The sequence below is a fragment of the Oryctolagus cuniculus genome, chromosome 13 (assembly GCF_964237555.1).
Source record: "Oryctolagus cuniculus chromosome 13, mOryCun1.1, whole genome shotgun sequence".
NCBI lineage: Eukaryota > Metazoa > Chordata > Mammalia > Lagomorpha > Leporidae > Oryctolagus > Oryctolagus cuniculus.
This window is the reverse complement of record NC_091444.1, coordinates 47,887,923-47,910,394: the sequence shown is the minus strand read 5'-3', so window position 1 is coordinate 47,910,394 and position 22,472 is coordinate 47,887,923. Positions and strand designations below refer to the sequence as shown.

Below are 22,472 nucleotides of genomic sequence, written 5' to 3'. Positions count from 1 at the left end.
ACGTCACTCTATCTTTCAAATAAACAAATCTTTCATTATTTTAAATTGGAGATGGAGGGCAGCATTGTGACACAGCAAATTACGTGCCTGCGACACTAGCATCCCATATTAGTGCCACTTTGAGTCCTGGCTACTCTATTTTCAATCCAGCTTCCTGCTAATGGGCCTGAGAAAGCTGCAGAAAATGGCCCAAGAGACTGGGCCCCTGCCACCCATGAAGGAGACCAAGATAGAGTTCTAGGTTCCAGGATTCAGCTTGGTCCAACCCCAGAATAAAACAGGAGATGGAAGATCGATCTCTCTCTATATATATATCTCTTTCTCTCTCTGCAATTCTTTCAAATAAGTAAGTAAATCTTTAAAGGAAAAAAAAAAAAAAGGTGGGGGAGAGGGGGCAACTGGCAATGTGCCATAGTAGGTGAAACCTCTGCCTGAGGCACCAGCAGCCAGCATCCCAAATGGCTGCCGGTTTTGAGTCCCGGCTGCTTGACTTCTGATCCAGGTCACTGCTGATGGCCTAGGAAAGCAATGGAAGATGCCCAAGTGCTTAAGTCCTGATGCCTGTGCAGGAGACCCGGAAGAAATTACTGGCTCCTGGCTTTGGATCAGCCCGGCCCTAGCTGTTGCTACCATTTAGGGAGTGAATCAGAGGATGGAAGACCTCTGTCTCTCCCTCTCACTGTAACTCAGTCAAATAAATAAATAAATCTTTTTTAAAAATGGGAAGAAAACATGTCTATTCATATTGTACATGCAAAATAAACATAGGATATTTAAGAAAGTAATAATAACAGCTATATTAGTAGCAGAGAAGTTGTTGAAAAACTGGGAAGAAGGGGAATAGTAGTAAAGAGTTTTTAATTTTTTCTTGGGGGAGGGCAATATGACTGTAAATAGTAGTCTAAACATTAAATGGGACACCGTGGCATAACAGATTAAGCTGCTGCCTGTGATGCCAGAACCCCATATGGGTATCTGTTGAGTCCCAGCTGCTCCATTTCCAATCTAGCTCCCTGCTAATGCACCTAGAAAAGCCAAAGTCCTTAGACCCCTACACCCACATGGGAGACCCAGATGAAGCTCCTGGTTCCTGAGTTCAGCCTGCCCAGCCCTGGCCATTGAGACTATTTGGGGAACAAACCAGTAGATGGAAGATCCCTCTCCATCTCTCCTTCTCTAAATTTGCCTTTGGAATAAATCAATCTTCTAAAAACGAAATCTATAGCAGAGCTGGTAATGTGGCACAGTGGATTACAGTGCCACCTATGATGCCGGCATCACATATCAGAGAGCTAGTTCAAGTCGCAGCTGCTCCACCAAAAATCCAGCTCCCTGCTAATGCACCTGAGAATAGAGGATGGCTCAAGTGCTTGGGCCCCTACACTCACATAGGGAGACCTAGAGGAAGCTCCTGGCTTCAGACCAGCCCAGCCCCAGCCATTGGGAAAGTGAACCAGTAGTTGGAAGACCTCTTTCTCTGTGACTCTGCCTTTCAAATAAATGAAATAAATCTTTAAAAAAAAAAAAAAAACACAACTAAAGGGACAGATGTCAACATTTCTTCATATTAAAGCAATGAAGATCTTCAGGTTGCTAAAATTAACATTTACCAGAAACAATGTCTGTCTAGAAAAAGTAAAAACATCTAAAACAACAAATGTCACCTCTGACAATAACAAAAAATAAACACGTTTTTCAAAAGTAATTTCTAAAATAAATTATATCCATAAAAAACAAGATTTAATTAGAAATATGTAATTTCTGCATAAAATAGCCAATGTTTTTCCAGAGTAGAAAAAACTGTTTCAGTAAAAAAAAGGTTCATAAGTTACATCCAACTATTGTTAAAATTTTTTAACAAACACTATTTCATTTGATAGATTATGAACTACCAAAACTTTAAAATACCACTCCCACTTTTCAATAAATTTTTTTTCAGGTATCTCTGCACTTACCCCCATTATCTGTTCTTTTTAAAGCTCCATCCTTATGAGGACACAGTTCACATCTCTACAAAAAAAAAAAAAAAACACACACACAAGGGAAATGAGATTTTTTGGATTGTTAAAAGTATAACATCTCCCTGCAAAAAAAACTTCAAAACTATGAAAATGTGAGAGCACTGTTTGTACTAGTTGCCATCAAGAATATTTCAGAACATTCCTCACAAAACAGCTGTTCTCAACAACATGTTATCTTCTTCAGAGCACCCGAATAACAGCTTTTCTAACAGCACATTTTTAAATTAAATTCCTGCCACAACTTTTTAAAACATCTTACATTAATAAAAGCAAAATGATCCTCTCAAAACAGGACTGGGCAAGGTTTTAACATTTCTTTGCCTCCAGCTCTACTCTGTATCTAAGATAAGCTAAGATTATCAGAGTCAAGTATATCTAGTTTCTCCTAAAATAAAGAGAATTTAGAATTTTGGAGCCAGTATTGTGGAACAGCGGATTAGGCCACCTGCAACGCCAGCATCCCATATGAGTGCCAATTCAAGTCCCAGCTGCTCTACTTCCGATCTGGCTCCCTAATGTGCCTGGGAAAGTAGCAGAAGATGGTCCAAGAGTGCTTAGGCCTCTGCCACCCACATGAGACACAGGTCAGAGTTCCAGGCTCCTGGATTCCGGTTGGCCCAGCCCTGGCTCTTGAGGCCATGGGAAATAAACCAACAGATGGAAAATAGATATATATCTCTCTCTCCCACACACACACACTTATCAAATAAATAAATTAATCTTTTTAAAAATTCAGAATTTTTATTTAGGTGGCAAAGCAAGAGCTCATAAGAGCTGATCTCCTTTGTGGAAAGAAGAAACTAATTATTCTAGTTACTATTATCATTCGCAGAAAACAATACTCATAAGTTATTGTAGATTCTCCCTATTATCCCCAGAATTCAATACCAAAAATAGATATAGAGCTAATACTACTAATTTTTTTCACTTTTGTCAAGAGGACAGATATAATGGAAAAATAATGAACAGATTAAGATTCTGACACTATCTTACTATGGAGAAAATGTCCCAGAGGTCAAACTTGAATGTTATATCTACCTAACCTTGTTCCCAAAAGGTTTGGGTACACACAATTAAAGTAAGATAAATAAATTACAAACATAATAGTAAGAAATGAAGATTAAAGAATGTGTAGAATAAGTACAGAAAACAAACCATGAGAGCCTATATATTTCTTGACTTATTTCTCACCTAATATTTCTCTTACCTATTTGGAAGAACATCTCTGCACTTTATGTAAGCTTTAAATATATGCAAACGCATTCATTATCCAAAACTTCCATCAGCAACTAAAGTACAAAACCTATGCCATTAACTCGCAAATTTTATCTCCAGTCCATTCAGATATGCCCTTGGGTCCACATATTAAAAAACTTCCTAAGATATATCGACATTTTCAGCTCTGGCCAAAATTGATGACAAAAGCCTATTCTCCCTGTAGTTCTTACTACTGCTGTAATGATACTTTGAACCACCCTTTGCTCTTCCAAAACACCTACACATAATCTTTTTTTTTAAAGATTATTATTATTTATTTATTTGAGAGTCAGAGCTACACACAGTGAGAGGGAGAGACAGAAAGAAAGGTCTTCCTTCTGTTGGTTCACTCCCCAAATGGCAGTAATGGCTGGAGTTATGCGGATCCAAAGCCAGTAGCCTGGTGCTCGTTCCCGATCTCCCACGCAGGTGCAGGGGCCCAAGCACTTGGGCCATCTTCTACTGCTTTCCCAGGCCACAGCAGAGAGCTAGATTGGAAGAGGAGCAGCCAGGACTAGAATCAGTGCCCTAAGGGATGCCAGTGCCGCAGGTGAAGGATTAACTTCCTGCACCACGGCACCAGACTCTACTCATCTTTTCACAGCTTCACATCCTACTCTCTAACCTCAAATTTAATCAGTCATCCATTTTTCCTTTCTTTCTCCTAAATACTGTAGCGATCTGACTACCTGTCTCTTCTATTACTACTCCCCTATGTAAGCCAACATTATCATCTTCCATAAGAACGACTTCAACAACTTGATAGTCTCCCAATATTTGTTTTAAGATTTATTTATTTCTTTGAATGCCAGAGTTAGAGGCCGAAGCAGAGGCAGAGGTGGGGGGGGGGGGGTTTCCATCTGATAGTTCACTCCCCAAATAGCTACAAAGGCTGGAGCTGCCACAATCTGAAGCCAGGAGATTCTTCCAGGTCTCCATGCGGGTACAGGGGCCCAAGGACTTCGGCCATCTTCTACTGCTTTCCCAGGCCATAGGTCAGAGATGGACTGGAAATGGAGTACCCAGGACTCAACCCAGTACCCATATGGATGCCAGCACTGCAGGCAGCATCTCTACCCGATACGCCACAGCGCCAGCCCTCCAATTTTTTTTTTTTTTTTTTTTTTTTTTGACAGGCAGAGTGGACAGAGAGAAAGGTCTTCCTTTTGCCGGTGGTTCACCCTCCAATGGCCGCTGCGGCCAGTGCACCGCGCTGATCTGATGGCAGGAGCCAGGTACTTCTCCTGGTCTCCCATGGGGTGCAGGGCCCAAGCACTTGGGCCATCCTCCACTGCACTCCCGGGCCACAGCAGAGAGCTGGCCTGGAAGAGGGGCAACCGGGACAGAATCTGGCGCCCTGACCGGGACTAGAACCCGGTGTGCCGGTGCCGCAGGCAGAGGATTAGCCTAGTGAGCCGCGGCGCCGGCCATAATATTCACTCTTAATCAACCCCACCACATCAATCTACACAATAAGCTTTCTACAACAGAATCAATCTATAAAAGACAAATACAAATAGTCCACTACTCCACTTTATACCCATCAACAGTTTTGCTACATGATCTATCCCCTATTTATAATCTTTTCTCCTTTGACCATCCCACTCTCTGGACTGCACTGTCCTTTCTTCTTGCAATTCTGTAAATACTTCAAAGCTCATTCCTCCTTCAGAGTTGTGTTCTTTTTACTCCAGAGAGTACTATTCATTCAATGGAACCCTCTTTGTTTTATTTATTTATTTTTTTTTTAAGATTTATTTATGGGGCTGTTGCTGTGGCGTAGCCGGTTAACAACCTGGCCTGAAGCGCCGGCATCCCATATGGGCACAGGTTCTAGTCCGGGATGCTCCTCTCCCAACCCAGCTCTCTGCTATGGCCTGGGATAGCAGTAGAAGATGGCCCAAATTCGTGGGTCCCTGCACCCACATGGGAGACCCAGAAGCAGCTCCTGGCTCCTGGCTTCGGATCAGTGCAGCTCCAGCCATTGCGGCCATCTGGGGAGTGAACCATCGGACAGAAGACCTCTCTCTCTCTCTCTCTCTCTCTCTCTCTCTCTCTGGTTTTCCTCTCTCTGTGTAACTCTGACTTTCAAATAAATAAATAAATCTTTTTTATTTAGATGGCTGATCTGGAGCCAGGAGCTTCTTCTAGGTCCCCCATGCGGGTGCAGGGGCCCAAGGACTTGGGCCATCTTCCACTGCTTTCCTAGGCCATAGCAGAGAGCTGGATTGGAAATGGAGCAGCCGGGTCTTGAACTAGCAACTATGTGGGATGCCAGCACTTCAGGCCAGAGCATTTACCCACTGCGCCACAGTGCCATCCCTGGAACCCTCTTTCACAACTGCGTAACTTCTACTTGCCATCAAGTCCTTATTTAAAATCACTTCATCAAAGATACCTCTCAATCTACAGATTAAGCTAGTTGCCATATCATGAATTACATATACTTTGCTTCTTGGAAGATACAATTATTTATCCAATTAAGTATATCACCTCTGCTGAATCATAAGGTCCATTTCACGGTGCAGCCAAAGGATCCAGCACAGTCACTGGATATAGTAACTTAAAAAAAAGTACAATGGGGCCAGACACTTTGACTAGTGGTTAAGATGCTTATTAAGACATCTTAACCCCATACTATGCGTAAATTTGATACCCAGCTCTGCCTTTGACACCAGCTTCCTTCTAATGCAGACTATAGATGACAGCACTGATGACTCAAGTGACTGGATTCCTGCCAACCACATGGGAGACCTAGATTGAGTTTCTGGCTCCTAGCTTTAGCCCCAGCCACAAGTGCAGCTATCTGGGAATGAACCAGCAGATAAAAGTGTTTGCTCTATCTCTCAAACAAAAATTTTAAAAATAAATTTAAAAGTGACATGATGGGTCCAGCACTGTGGCATAGCAGGTAAAGCCACTGCCTGCAGTGCCAGCATCCCATGTGAGCGCCGGGTGGAGTCCTGGCTGCTCCACTTCCGATCCAGCTCTCTGCTATGGCCTGGGAAAGCAGTAGAAGATGACCCAAGTCCTTGGGCCCCTGTACCTGCATGGGAGATCCAGAAGAAGCTCCTGGCTCCTGGCTTCAGATTGGCGCAGCTCTGGCTGTTGCAGCCAGTTGGGGAGTGGACCAGCGGATGGAAAACATCTCTGTCTCTCTGCCTCTCCTTCTCTCTCTGTGTAACTCTTTCAAATAAATAAATACACCTTTTAAAAAAAAAAAAGTGATATGATATCCCATCCAAAAGAGTTGTGCTATTCTCTGGTATCACCAGAGTAAATGTGAAGGTCCTTTAGGAAAAATAAAACACATAATGGAGGAAAAGAAACACAAGCACACTTGTTAAAAAGCAATTATTTGGTTCTATACAGCAACCTCCCTCACAGGAGGGAAATAGTATTAGTCGACTTACCAGTAAGAAACAAACAATTGATGAAGTAATTATATGGCCAAAGACAGATTAATGTATGTAATGATTAAGTATAAAAATAATTATTTAGCAATTAAGGAAGAAAAAAGTTGGAAGCTTAAATCTTATTGATCATTAATTTATACAAAATATTTGGAAAACAGTATTAGAAGCAAAAGCAATCAGTAATCAACTTAAGAAATTAAAACTTAAAAAACCAAAACAGCAGGGACATAACTATGGCATAATAGGCTAAGCCTCCACCTGCAGTGCGGGCATCCCGTATGAATGCAAGCTCAAATCCTGGCTGCCCCACTTCCAATCAGCTCTCTCCTTATGGCCTGAGAAAGCAATGGAAGATGGCCCAAGTGCATGGGTCTGCCGGCTCCTGGCTTTGGATCATCCCAGCTCTTGTCATTGCATCCATTTGGGGAGTGAACCAGCAGAGGGAAGACCTTTCTCTCTGTCTTTCCCTCTCAAATAAATAAATAAATCTTTAACTTAAAAAAAAAAAAAAGCAGTTAAAGGAATAAGAAAACCTATTTTAAAAAAAAGAACAGGAGCAGGCATTTGGCCTATCAGTTAAGACACCCACATCCCTCACCATAGTGCCTAAGTTCCAGTCCCTGACCCAGCTCCTAGTATCAGCTTCCTGTCAGTGCAGACATGAAGAGGTAGCAGGTAGTGAGTGATTCAAGTGATTGTATCCCTGTCACCTATATGAAAGACCTGAACAGCATTCTGGACTCAATTACTCCACTTCTAAAGAAACAAAGGAAACAATACAAAAATATAGGTGTTGATTAAATATCTGTCATTTTTCTATCAGTTATATACTTTAGCTTGAAGACATCAAAAATATATACATAAAAATATATTCTATGACTGTTTAGAACAATAATAATGTTATAAAACTCTAACTATGTAACAATGAGGTAACTAATGCTGTATTCACAAATATTATAACCAAGTTTATAAGAATTACATGTAAGAATAAAACACACAAAATATAGTTAATAGGACTACAATAAGATCAATTATATTTCTTTCCTCTATTCAAAATATACTTCTTTTCTAAATTAGATTTGTACAGAGATACATCAATAAATGCCAAAGAAAATGCTATAAATATTATACATAGAAAGCTTAGGGATAAAAAAATGAGAAAAATGGGAAAGAGCAAAGAAGTTATAGTTAAAATAAAGAATCTGGTGTGAGGCCCCAGATCCTACAGTTAAGCAATATAAACTTGAAAGATTCATAGGACAGGCAGTAAATATACTTGTTAACTACTAAAATTCACTAGACCCATTCTTACTTTACTAAGTGAGAAGTAGCATTTGAAGGTACAGGTAAATACCGTGAAAAGATATGCAGATTACAAGGACACCAAACAAGTATCTAACTGAACCTCACATTTTATCAAAAAGTAATAGTCTGCTAATTGGAATAGCAAAAAAAAAAAAAAAAAAAAAAAAAAACCACAAAAATTTTATGTTTCACTTTTGTCTTTTTTTCAAGTTTGACTGATTGATGGGACAGAGAAAGAGGAAAAGGCAGAGGGAGATGTATCATCTGCTAGTTCAGTCCCCCAAATGACCAAAAAAGTCACAGTTGGGTGAGGCTAACGCAAGGAGCCTGCCATGTGAGTGGCAGAAAACCAAAGACTTAAGCAGCATTTTCTGTCACTTAAAGTGCCAATGAGGGCCGGCGCCGCGGCTCACTAGGCTAATCCTCCGCCTAGCGGCGCCGGCACACCGGGTTCTAGTCCCGGTTGGGGCGCCGGATTCTGTCCCGGTTGCCCCTCTTCCAGGCCAGCCCTCTGCTGTGGCCAGGGAGTGCAGTGGAGGATGGCCCAGGTGCTTGGGCCCTGCACCCCATGGGAGACCAGGAAAAGCACCTGGCTCCTGGCTCCTGCCATCGGATCAGCGCGGTGCGCCGGCCGCAGCACGCCAGCCGCGGCGGCCATTGGAGGGTGAACCAACGGCAAAAGGAAGACCTTTCTCTCTGTCTCTCTCTCTCACTGTCCACTCTGCCTGTCAAAAAATAAAAAAATAAAAAAATAAAAAAAAAATAAAAAAAAAAAAAAAAATTAAAGTGCCAATGACCATTAGCAGGAAGTTGGATTAAAAGCAGAAGGGGTTGGGGCCCACACTGTGGCACACTGGGTTAAACCACTGCCTGAAATACCAGAATTCCATATGAGCACCAGTTCGAATCCCAGCTGCTCCACTTCCAATGCAGCCACCTGCTAATGTGCCTGGGAAAACAGAAGGAAGATGGTTGAAGTTCTTGTGTTCCTACTACCAAAGTGGGAGACTTGGAAGGAGTCCTGGTTGTCAGCCTAGCCCAACTCAAGCTGTTGTGGTCACTTGGAGAGTAAATCAGTAAAATGATCTCTTTCTGTGTCCCTATGCCTTTCAAAAAAAAAAGGGGGGGGGGGCAGGACTCAATCCCAATCACTTCAATATTGGTAGGATGTGACACCCCAACCAGCAGCCCAACCTGCAATACCACAGCACCCAACCCCTGGTATTCTCGTTTCTAAATCATGTATATAGGAGGAATGCTTACAAATATTTTTTGTCTTCATGATGTCAAAATCAGCTTCAAAGTGCTTATTCTACTTTGTTAGATTCTTTAGTCAAGGTATAAAGCTCACTATAAGCTGCATATTTCTGTAATTAAGTTTACCAAAGTACTGAACCTTAGGAAGCTATATAAGAATTCAGTCAGCTATACCAGTTAATTCAAGCTGTGAATATCATTATATTGCAAAAAAGCAAAAAGATAATAATTGAAAATATATTAGAGAACACAAGAATAACACTGATATTTTTCATATGAGGGGGACGTCAAAAAATTCTTGGAAAAATGGAATTAAAAGATAAAACAGCTTAACAATAACCCACAGCTCTCGGACAGAGGCCAGTGCTGCAGCATAGCTAATAAAACTACCACCTGCAGTGCCGGCATCCCAGCTGCTCCACATCCAATCCAGCTCCCTGCTAATGTGCCTGGGAAAGCAGCAGCAGATGGCCCAAATACTTGGGCCCCCACACTCATGTAGGAGACCCAGAAGAAGCTCCTGACTCCTGGCTTCAGATCAGCTAAGCTCTAGCCATTGCAGTCATCAGGGGAGTTAACCAACGGATGGAAGATCTCGATCTCGATCTCTCTCGATATCTCTCTCTCTCTCTCCTTTTACCTAATAAATAAATCTTTTTTTCTTTTTTTTCTTAATTTATTTGACAGATAGAGTTAGACAGTGAGAAAGAGAGACAGAGAGAAAGATCTTCCTTCCGTTGGTTCACCCCCCAAATGACCACTATGGCTGGAGCTACGCCGATCCGAAGGCAGGAGCCAGGTGCTTCCTCCTGGTCTCCCATGTGGGTGCAGGGGCCCAAGCACTTGGGCCATCCTCCACTGCCTTCCCGGGCCACAGCAGAGAGCTGGACTGGAAGAGGAACAACCAGTACAGAATCCTGCACCCATATGGAATGCCAGCACTGCAGGCGGAGGATTAACCAAGTGAGCCATGGGCCCAGCCCCAATAAATAAATCTTTAAAAAATAAAATAAAAGTATTAGCTGAAGAAAAATGTGTTTTTTAAAAATTTTTTAAGATTATGAAAACAAAAAGTCAGAAGGAAACAAATCAAACCTCAAAGTGGATACATAATGATTTCCCAATGAAACTTCCCCAAAATTACCCTTGTTTATTGAAAGGAATGAACAAAAACATCATCATGGTAAAGTTTTTCTGAACATTCTTCTGCTAAAGCTTCAGCTAATAATCTCAAAACACTCTTCCTAATAAGCATAGACTGGTTTTCTGGTCCTCTAGGAAGTCAACAAGCAAACACCTTGAACATACACAAAAAAATTGCTGGCATGACCTTTGCTCTTGATGTCAACTTTTGATTTGACAGAAACGCTTCCATTTGGTAGCCCTTACTTTGATAGTGTTTTGTCTTCAGGATCATACTGTAAAGCCATGTTTCATTCTCCCCTTAAGTCATCAACAAAATGCCTTAGAAGAACTTGGTCCCACTTGTTTGAAATTTCCTCTTAAAGGTCTGATCTTGTGCACAGCTGATCTGGGCACAAGAATAATGGCACCTATTCAGCAGAAAGTGTGTTCCCCTTTAATTTGCCATTCAGAGTTGCATAAACTGAAGCCAATGAGATGTCTATGGTATTGCTTATTGTCTCTGCTGTTAACTGCTAGTGAGGCAACTTAAGGAAAGGTGCCTAGATAATGTCAGTACAAGGCTAGTCACCAAACAGAGCAAATGATTAGACTACAGGGATCACCCACTGACTTGCTCCCACCACTCCTACTGATTAGGAAATTAAACACTACACACATTCTTGGAACAGTGTTATATGAACAGTTTTTGGGATGGTAAACGCATCCACATGCAGGGAGGATATTGAACCCCAACTCCAGAAAGACAGGAGCTCCTATGTTCCCAACACTTTTGAATTTAGCCCTATATACCTCTTCATCAGGCTATTCACCTACATTCTTTAAAATTTTCTCAATAATAAACCAATAAATGTAATAAGTAAAGTGTTTCACGATCTCTGTGTGCCATTCTAGCAAATTATCAAAACGAAAGAAGGGAACCACCAACTAATAGCTGGTCAGGCAGAAGTACAGAAAACCCGCACTTGCGAATGGCATCTGAAAGGGATGGGGGGCTGGCGCCATAAGGCAGTAGGTTAATCCTCCGCCTGCAGTGCCAGCATCCCATATGGGCGCCAGTTCTAGTTCCTGCTGCTCCTCTTCCAATCCAGCTCTCTGATATGGCCTGGAAAAGCAGTAGAAGATGGCCTAATTCCTTGGGCCCCTGCACCCACATGGGAGACCAGGAAGAAGGACCTGACTACTGGCTTTGGATCGGCATAGCTCCGGCTGTTGCGGTTATTTGGGGAGTGAACCAACGGAAGGAAGACCTTTCTGTCTCTCCCTATCACTGTCTGTAACTCTACCTCTCAAATAGATAAATAAAATCTAATCTAAAAAACGGGGCGGGGGGGTGATATAGGGAGACGTTTAGAGATGCTGAGCCCTTTAACTTACAGAATGATACAAACTCCAAGTAACTTGTCAGAATGGAATTGAAATAAAAGACTCAAAGCTAAAGTCCACGAAATGGCCAATGTGGAAGAAAAAGGTTTTTGGTATATAAACAAACTTTCAACCTAAGAAAAATTGTTTTTTAAGATTGTACTATCTATTTACTTATTTGAAAAGCAGAAGCAACAGGAAAAAAGGAGAGAGGGAGGGGATGGAGAAAAGGCAGAGAGAAGGAGAGGGAAATCTTTGATACACAGGTTCACTTGACAAATGGCTACAACAGCCAGTAGTGGACTAGGCTGAAACCAGGAGCCAGAAACTCCTGGTCTGTCACATGGGTGGGTGGCAGGAACCCAAGTACTTAGGGCATCTTCCCTTGCCTTCCAAAGCATATTACCAGGAGGCAGAGGAGCCAGGATTCCAAATAGCACTCAGATATGAAATGATGGTGTCACAAGAACTTTCGTGCCTTGCTCTCCCTTTTAATCTAAATTAGCCTATTTCTTAAAAAAAGAGTAGAAGAAGAGGAAGAAGAGAGTCCATAGGTCATTTTTTTCTTTAATTATTTAAAAGATAGAGACATAGCAGACAGCAGGAGATCTTCCATGCACTGGTTCACTCCTCAAGTGCCCATAATAGCCAAGGTTGGGTCAGCCAAAAGTCAAAAGTCCAGAACTCCATCCAGGTCTCCAACACATGTAGCAGTGCACCCAACTAACTACCTGAGCCAACCCTACTATCTCCCAGGGTATACAACAGCAAGAAGATGGAATTGGAAGCAGAACTGGGATTTGAATTCCAGCACTCTTTTAAAAAAAAGTATTTATTTATTTTTTGAAAGTCAGAGGAGAGAGGAGAGACAGAAAGATATTCCATTTTCTGGTTCACTCCCCCAAATGGCTACAATGACCAACGCTGAGCCAGGCTAGAGCCAAGAGCTTCTTCCAGGTCTTCCACATGGGTGACAAGGGCCCTAACACTTGGACCATCTTCTACTGCTTTTTCCAGGCCATTAGCAGTGAGCTGTAATTGGAACTGGAGCAGCCGGGACACACACCAGCACCAATATTAGAAGCCATCCCAGCAGGTGGTGGCTGTATCTGCTACGCCACAACACCAGCCCCAAATCCAGGCACTCTTGATGCATGATCTGGGCATTCCAAGCAGCATCCTAACAGTTCTTTCTGTCAAATGCCCAACTCTCTTCTTGTGTTTTAAAAAGACCCATGACGGGCCAGCACTGTTGTACAGTGGGTTGGGCAGCCACCTGCAGTACCAGCATTCCATATGAGCATCAGTTTGAGTCCAGGCTACTCCACTTCCCATCCAGCTCTTTGTCATGTCCTGGGAAAGTGGTACAAGATGGCCCAAGACTTGGGCCTTTATACCCATATGGGAGATCAATATGAAGCTTCTGGCTCCCGGGTTTGCTCTGGCCCAGCCTTGGCCATTGCAGCTATCTGGGAGTAAACCAGTGGATAAAAGTGCTCTCTCCCCCACTCCATCTCCGTTTCTCCCTCTCTGTCTCTCCCTCTCCTTCTCTTTAACTCTGCCTTCCAAATAAATCAATGTTTTGAAAGAAAAGGAAAAAAAAATTCATCACTACCACACCAGAAATGAGCATCTCCAAATAGCATTTCCCAAAGGAAGGAGTATTCTTGATAAATGAGTAATTCTAAGGAAAGCTTTGAACATCTTGTTCTATCAGACAGCAAAGAAGCTACCAAAGAAAGACAAAAGACTAACAGAATCATGTCAAAAGACATGGGTATGTCTAAAGAAGCTTTATGCAATCAAAGCGGAAATCATCTAGGGCCAACAAAGATAACAGTAATAAACAGAAACATACCATTTCTAATCTGTACATAAAATGAACTATTTTTTTAAGTTTTTTTATTTGAAAGAGTTATCAAGAGAGAGGGAGAAAAAGATGGAGAAGAGTGAGAGAGAGCAAGCACTTCCTTCCACTTGTTCACTCCCATATGGCCACAATAGCTGAGGTTGGTCCAAGACGAAGCCAGGAGCCAGGAGCTCTTCTGGTTCTCCCACATGGGACCATGGGCCCAAGTACTTGGGCCATCTTCTGCTACTTTCCCAGGCCATGAGCAGGGAGTCAGATCAGAAGTCAAACAGGACCAGCTCCGTGACTCACTTGGTTAATCCTCCGCCTGCAGTGCTGGCATCCCATATGGGTGCCAGGTTCTAGTCCCGATTGTTCCTCTTCCAGTCCAGCTCTCTGCTGTGGCCTGGGAAGGCAGTGGAGGATGGCCCAAGTGCTTGGGCCCCTGCACCCACATGGGAGACCAGGAGGAAGCACCTGGCTTCTGGCTTCGGATCAGCGTAGCTCTGGTCATAGCGGCCATTTGGGGGGTGAACCAACAGAAGGAAAATATCTCTCTCTCTCTCTCTCTCTCTCACTATCTGTCAAATAAAAAATGAAAAAGAAGGGGGGGGGGGGAGTCAAACAGCTAGGACATGAACTGGCTGGCGCCCATATGAGATGAAAGCATTGCAGGCAGCAGCTTTACCTGCCACACCACAATGGCAGCCCTGAACTTTTAAAATGATAACCATGAGACAAACTGTTAACACAGATAACAACTATAAATTCTGAACAAAATACAAATGCCAGCTGCTTAAAGGTCATGAAGATTGAACAAAAGCACCCAGATTCCTGTGGGCTTAGTCTCTTGGAATAATGAGTCCACGAATTGTTGACTATTTTCAGGACTTACAGCATGATAAGCCAAAATCAACCCACAGTGGTTCCTTATACTCTTAATATTTACAAATGAAAAAAAGTTCAAAGTAAATTCAGCTACTGGAAAGAGAGGTCTGAGCCTAGAGAGAACAAGAGTGGGAACTTGAACTTTGATATACAGAATCAACCCAATCTTTGTCTGACCTTGGACCTACATGCATAATAAGGGTAGGCCAGCAGCCCAACTAAGGGAGGGGGAAAAATTAAAACTGAAACAGCTATTCAACTATTAGGCTGTGATAATACAACCAGATCAACTGCCTGATTAAACAAATACATCAGGGGAGGGCACTATGGTGCAGTGGGTTAAGCTGCTGCTTACACCAGACACCAACATCCCACACTAGAGTGCTGGTTCAAGTTCCAGCTGTTCAACTTCTGATCCAGCTTCTTGATAATCTGCCTGGGAAAGCAGCAGAGGATTGCCCAAGTGCTTGGGCCCTTGCCACCTACACATAAGAGACCCTGATGAAGTTCCCGGTTCCTTGCTTCAGTCAAGACCAGCCCTGGGTATTGAGGACATTTTAGGAGTGAACCAATGGATGAAAGATTTATTTCTCTCTCTCTTTCCCTGTCACTCTGCCTTTCAAAAAAAAAAAAAATATATATATATATATATATATATATATCAGTGTTGGACATTTAGCCTATTGATAAAGGCACCAGTTAACCTGTCCACATCTCTTTATTAGAGTGCTTGGGTTTAAAGCCTGGTTCCAGCTAATGTCTCCAACTACCTCCTACTGCAGACCATGGAAGGCAGAAGTAATGGCTCAGGTGGTTAAGTTCCGGCCATTCCCATGCTACCAGCTGCAGTCCCATCCAGCCTCAGCTGGTATGGCATCTGAAGGGTGCTCTTACTCTTTGTACCTATCTCTTTTTGTCTTAAACAAACTTTTAAAAAACTCCATTTCTTCAACTATAACAGACTATAACAGAATACAAACTTTCCATATATACCATTTACAATGTATAGATGATCTACTAAAGAACCAAGCCGGCGCCACGGCTCACTAGGCTAATCCTCCACCTTGCGGTGCTGGCACACCGGGTTCTAGTCCCGGTCAGGGCGCCGGATTCTGTCCCGGTTGCCCCTCTTCCAGGCCAGCTCTCTGCTGTGGCCCGGGAGTGCAGTGGAGGATGGCCCAAGTGCTTGGGCCCTGCACCCCATGGGAGACCAGGAGAAGTAACTGGCTCCTGTCAACGGATCAGCGCGGTGCACCGGCCGCAGTGGCCATTGGAGGGTGAACCAACAGCAAAGGAAGATCTTTCTCTCTGTCTCTCTCTCTCACTGTCCACTCTGCCTGTCAAAAAAAAAAAAAAAAAAAAAAAAAAAAAAAAAAACACACTAAGTATGGACCAGTGCTATGGCACAGCAGATAAAGCCACCATCTGCAGTGCTTGCATCCCATATGGACGCTGGTTTGAGTGTGTTGCAGTCATTTGGGGAGTGAACCAGCAGATGGAAAAGCTTGTGCGCGCGCTCGCTCTTTCTCTCTTTCCCTCCCTCCCTCCCTCCCTCTTTGCCTCTCTGTAATTCTGCCTTTCAAATAAATAAATAAATCTTAAAAAAAAGCTAGTCCTTTGAAAAGTCAACAACTTGATAAACTATGATAAATTGATTTTATTTTTAAAAAACTATAAATTATCTACAATGCCTGATGAATAAAGAGACATACATTATCACACAGAGCTCAAAGATATTAAAAGGGCAAAACATTACTATTATCTTAATGTTAACTAATTCAACAGCTTAAATAAGATGGAAAAATTTCTTGAAAAATACAACTTATCAAAACTAAGGTTAAGGCTGGCGCTGTGGCTCAATAGGCTAATCCTGCACCTTGCGGCGCTGGCACACCGGGTTCTAGTCCCGGTCGGGATGCCGGATTCTATCCCGGTTGCCCCTCTTCCAGGCCAGCTCTCTGCTGTGGCCCGGGAGTGCAGTGGAGGATGGCGCAGGTCCTTGGGCCCTGCACCTGCATGGGAGACCAGGAGAAGCACCTGGCTCCTGGCTTTGGATCAGTGCGGCGCCGGCCGCGGCGGCCATTGGAGGGTGAACCAACGGCAAAAAGGAAGACCTTTCTCTCTGTCTCTCTCTCACTCTCCACTCTGCCTGTTTAAAAAAAAAAAAAAAAACAACTAAGGTTAAGTAACCAGCTGGGAGACCTCTGCCTCTGATCCAGCTTCCTGCTAATGTGCCTAAGAGGCAGCAGATGATGATCAACCCAGAACTGAGGTAGTTGCCACCCACGTGGGAAAGGACAGATGGAATTCCTGGCTTCACCTGGCCTAGCCCCAGCTACTGCAGAGATTTAGAGTGAACCATAAGGTGAGACCTCTCTCTCTCTCTCTCTTCTCTCCCCCTGTCATTCTGCCTTGCAAATAATTAAACAATTAAATCTTTTTTAATCCTTAGAAAATAATTACAGTAACATGATAAAGCAATATACCTTAAAATAAAAAGTATCAAAAACTAAAATGCTGAAAACAAAAATAATTTCAAAATCACATCTTGAAACATCAGCTTAGTTCACCACTGCCTTCGATGTTGTCATCCCATATAAGCAGTGCTTCAAGCCCCAACTGCTCCAGTTCTGACCCACCTCAATGCTAATGTTCCTGAAAGGACAGAAGATGGCCTGAGTGCTTAGGCACCCTGTCACCCATCTGGGAGACCCTGATGAGTTTTAGGATCCTGGCTTCTATCTGGCTCAGCCCTGGGTGTTATGGCCATTTGATGAGTGAACCAGGAAATAAAATTTCTCTTCCTCCCTCTCTCCCTTCCATTCTCTCTCACTTTGCCTTTTAAAAAAGATTTATTTTAGGGGCCGTTCTGTGGCGAAGCAGGTTAATGCCCTGGCCTGCAGTGCCGGCATTCCAAATGGGTGCCGGTTCCAGACCCAGCTGCTCCACTTCCAATCCAGCTCTCTGCTATGGCCTGGAAAAGCAGTAGAAGATGGCCCAAGTCCTTGGGCCCCTGCACGCGTGTAGGAGACCAGGAAGAAGCTCCTAGCTCCTGGCTTTTGATCGGCATAGCTCCAGCCATACAGCCAATTGCGGAGTGAACCAGCACATGGAAGACATATCCCTTCCCTCCCCTCCCCTCCCCTCCCTTCTCCTCCCCTCCCTCCCTCCCTCTCTCTCTGCCTCTCCTTTCTCTATGTAACTCTTTCAAATAAATAAATAAATCTTTAAAAAATAAATAAAAATAAAAAATATTTATTCTTTGGAGCCAGCGCTGTGGTGCAGTGGGTTAAAGCCCTGGCCTGAAGTGCCAGCATCCCATATGGGGACCAGTTCTAGTCCCGGCTGCTCCTCTTCTGATCCAGCTCTCTGCTTTGGCCTGGGAAAGCTGAAGATGGCCCAAGTCCTTGGGCCCCTGCACCCATGTGGTAGACCTGGAAGAAGCTCCTGGCTCCTGGCTTCAGACAGGCGCAGCTCCAACCATTGCAGCCAGCTGGGGAGTGAACCAGCGGATGGAAGACCTCTCTCTCTGTCTCTACCTCTCTAAAACTCTTTCAAATAAATGAAATAAATCCTTAAAAAAAAAAAAAAAAAGATTCTATTTAAGTGAAAGGCAGAGTGTGTGAAAGTGAGAAAGAGAGAGAGAGAGAGAGAGAGAGAGAAATCTTTTATTGCTGGTTCACTCCCCAAATGGCTACAATGGCTAGAGCTGGAGCCATTTAGCCTGGCTAAAGCTAGGAGCCTGGAACTCCATCCAGATCTCCTATGTGAGTGGCAAGGGCCCAAATACTTGGACCACCTTCTACTGCTTTCCCAGGAATATTATAGGGAGCTGGATCAGAAGTGAAGCAGCCAGGACTCAAACCAGTGCTAATATGGGCTGCCAGCATCACAGGTAGCAGCTTATCCCACTGTGCCACAACACCATCCCCCTGTAATAAATCCTTTAACAACAAAAACAAAAGCAACAGACATTAAACACAGAAAACTAAAAAATACTTCTCTATAAAATGGGGATATACTATGATATCGGATAAGAGGATTTGAAGTCATTAGTATGTTAATTCTCAAGGTGACCTACAGATTCAAAAAAATTATAACTATAATTCCATTTGCCTGTTTTAAGAGCAGAGAAAAGCTAAAACTAAAATTTAAACAGAAATTTGTGGGACTGAGACTATACTAACAATCTTGAAAAAGAAGAAAAAGGTTGCAGTATTTGCAGTTAAAACAATATGATAATAATATAAGACTGAAAAAAAGAAGTGGATCAAACAGATCAATCAAAGAAAAAGAAAAGATTCCTGAAAGAGAGCACACTGATGCAGCCATGATGTCTGAACAAAGCAATCCGGTGAGGAGGCTCTTTTCAATAAATGGTGCAAAACAACTGGATATTCGTTTGCAAAAAAAACAAAAAAACAAAAAACAAAAAACAAACAAAAAAAAAACCATGAAGTCTATGAGACAGAATTTGAGATGCATCATAGACCTAAATATAAACTAGTAAAAACAAAAAACTTGAAAGAAAATAAAGGAAATTACCTTCATGACTTCAGGGTTAGGCAAAAGTGTCTTAGCTCACAGTAAGCAATAACTATAAAAGAAAACACTGATAAATTAGAGTAAATATTTCTCTCTTCAAAAGACACACAAAATAAATTGGTAGACAGCACAGATTTGTGGAAAAGTATTTACAAAACACTTATCTAACAAAGGATCAGTATACAAGATATATAAAGACCTACAACGCAAAATAATTAGATGAAACAGAAAAAAGAAGAGAAAAAAGGAAAAGGCTAAAAGTCTGAAAAACTCTTCACAAGAAAAAACACAAATTTAAACAGTCAATACACAAATTTAGACATGCTCAGTATCACTGGACATTATGAAAATGCAAATTAAAACCACAATGATACCACTTCCAATCAAGATGGACTGAATAAAGAGATATTTAGCTCTCTTGCATGAAATAATAAAAACCTAACAAAATGAATGAAACAACAGCACTGAAGAAACTGAACAAGTCAAAAAGTTAACAAGACAGTGATCGCTGGGAGACAAGAAACAAATGACACAAGCCACACATGTGTCCAGCTTACTGCCTTGAGAGAGTTTCCAGGCCGTGGAACAGGGGAGGAACCCAGGAAGAGCCTGTGATCTCCCAAAGTTGAGGAAACGGAGCTGGGAGTCCAAGGAAGCCAAGGTGGCTAGAGCTCACAAGTGAGACCAGCATTGAGTAGAGAGCTGGAGAGAGAGAAAGAAATGAAGAAATCTACAAAGGCTCACCCTGGAATTTTTGGTTGATAACAAAATAGCACTTGTATGTGAGGGACCTACCCAAGGTCAGGGTCAGAGAAGCACCAAAAGAATTAGCAATAACGGAGCCCAGACCTTATAGGAGGATATAAATACTACCTACTCCTAAAAAGATAAAAGGGAAAAACCTAGTAATTCACATCACATCAGAACAAAAGAAAACTGCTTCAAAAAGAAGAAAATGAAAAAAAACTAAACACAGCTCTATTCCATCCAAAGAAAAGCAAGACCAAAAGGAGCAAAGTATTTCCAATCAACTAACCATAACACAAAACGAAGTCCACTAATACTTTGAGGCATAAAAAAAATTAGTGAGTAAAATTCCCAATAACTAAAAATCAATCAAAATTTACAACACTGGGAGGGTAGGTGGTATAGCTCAGCAGGTTAAAGCTGCCATTTGGGATGCCTGTCACATTTGCCCTTCTGACCCAGCTTCCTGTTAATGCGCACCCTGGGAAGCAGATAACAACTCAAGTACTTGAATTCCTGCCACTCAAAAGAGAAACCCAGATGGAATTCCTGGCTCCCGGATTTGACCAGCCTAGCCCTGGCTGCTCCAGGCATTTGGGGAGTGAATCACCAGATGGTAGCTCTCTCTGAATCACAAATAAATTAATTAAAGTCATAAATTACTGTGACTTCTCATATGATCAGAAAGCTATAACAAACAAAAATGGCAAATAAAAACATAAGAAGTTTTGAAAACTTACACTTCTAAAACTGAAAACTGTAAAGTCTAAGTTAAAAAAACACTATGAACTTCATGGCACATGAAACCAAGTATTACTCACTACCCTAAAGGAGATCAGGGGGACAAAAAACACCTAAAACAAATGAACAGGGGTTAGCTTTCAGATAACTTCAAGAGACCAAATATGGGGTGGACATTAACTGCAAAGGTTAAGATGCCACTTTGGACACCTGCATCCTATACCACAGAGAGCCTGGGTTCAAGTCCCAGCTCCACTTGTGATTCTAGCTTCCTACTAACGCACCCTAGGAAGCAGCAGAAGATGGCTCAAATACTTGGGTCTCTGCCACCCACAAAGGAGACCCAGAATGAGTTCCAAATTCCTGACTTCAACACAGTCCAGCTCTGGCTATTACGGGCACCTGGGAAGTGAGTAAGAGGATGGAAGATCTCTGTCTCTCAGCTTTTCAAATAGAAATAAATATTACTTTTAAAAGAGGTCAAATATACTTGTCATCAGAACCACAAAGATAATACATCAAAAAAAAAAAAAAAAAAAACTTGAAGAAGTAACAGCAATTTTTATTTCAGGAAACTCCATGCATAACAACATGCTCTCTTAGCAAACATGAGTCACTAGAAATACGAACAAAAGTAAGCCAGTATACATCATGACCAAACTGACTAAAACTAGAAGTAAAAAAATCTTCAAATCAGGGCTGGTGTTGTGGCACAGTGGCTTAAGATGTCACCTGCAACACTAGCATCCCATAAGAGTGCCAGTGTGAGTCCTGGCTGCTCCACTTCTGAGCCAACTCCCTGCTAATATGCCTGGGAAAGCAGAGGACACCCAACTGCTGGGGCCCAGCCAAACATACGGGAGACATGGATGGTGTTCCAGGCTCCTGTAGCCATTTGGGGAAGTTAATCAGCAGATAGAAATCTCTTTCTCTCCCGCACTCCTTCCTTCCTTCCTCGTTCCTCTCTCCCTTTCCCATTCCCTCTCTCACCCCATCTCTATCTGTAACTCTGCATTTCATATCTGTATTTCAAATAAATAATAATTTTTTTTTATGGACAGGCAGAGTGGACAGTGAGAGACAGACAGACAGAGAGAAAGGTCTTCCTTTTGCCGTTGGTTCACCCCCACAATGGCAGCTCCAGCGGCGCGCTGGGCAGACCCGAACCCAGGAGCCAGGTGCTTCTCCTGGTCTCCCATGCGGGTGCAGGGCCCAAGCACTTGGGCCATCCTCCACTGCACTCCCGGGCCACAGCAGAGAGCTGGACAGGAAGAGGGAGCCCCGACCGGGACTAGAATGCAGGGTGCCGGCGCCACAGGTGGAGGATTAGCCTAGTGAGCCACGGCGCCGGCCCAAATAAATAATCTTTTTAAAAAATCTTCAAAGCAGCCAAGGGAAAAAGACATGCTGCATACTGCAAAATCAAAAAGAAATGGAAATGCTTATAAATATATCCCCAAAAGTAAATCTAAAAATAAAAAATAGAGGTGAACATTTGGCATAGAAGGTCAGATGCCTTTTGGGGTACCCACAACCCATATTGGAGTGCCTGGATTCAAGAATCAGCTACACTCCTGATTCCAACTGCCTTGTATTATGTGTCCCAGGAAGAAATAGACAACTGTCAAGCGGCTGGGTGCTTGTCTGCCGAGTGAGAGATTCAAACTGAGCTCCCATCCCCTAGCTTCTCTCAGTTCCAGCCCTGGCTGTTGCCAGCAACTGGAGAGCAATCCAATGATGGGAGATCTGTAACTGCTGCTAAAGTAAATTTTTTTTTTAAACATCAAGATACTATGATACTAACATATAACAGAGATACTAACATATAATTAACTGATAGATTTCAGGTCTGCCATTTTTTTTTTAAAGAGTTATTTAGTTATTTGAAAGTCAGGGTTACACACACACACACACACACAGAGAGAGAGAGAGAGAGAG

The 22,472-nt window shown here is 42.6% G+C and overlaps 1 protein-coding gene across 50 annotated transcripts in view; it reads right to left on the bottom strand.

The window, feature by feature from the left end:
- The window catches only part of MLLT10 (MLLT10 histone lysine methyltransferase DOT1L cofactor), a 217,488-nt gene that overhangs the window by 150,539 nt on the left and 44,477 nt on the right, over positions 1-22,472 (bottom strand). For 37 of the 50 annotated variants that reach the window (XM_070055479.1, XM_070055487.1, XM_051820637.2 and 34 more), the window contains one exon: positions 1,956-2,010. The exons of 7 other annotated variants lie outside the window; for them this stretch is intronic. In XM_070055479.1, coding sequence (XP_069911580.1) covers positions 1,956-2,010 — 55 coding nt within the window. Of the gene's footprint in view, positions 1-1,955; positions 2,011-6,324; positions 6,486-22,472 lie in introns of those variants that run through there. 6 more of the 50 variants (XM_070055480.1, XM_070055481.1, XM_070055482.1 and 3 more) reach the window with 3 other exon arrangements.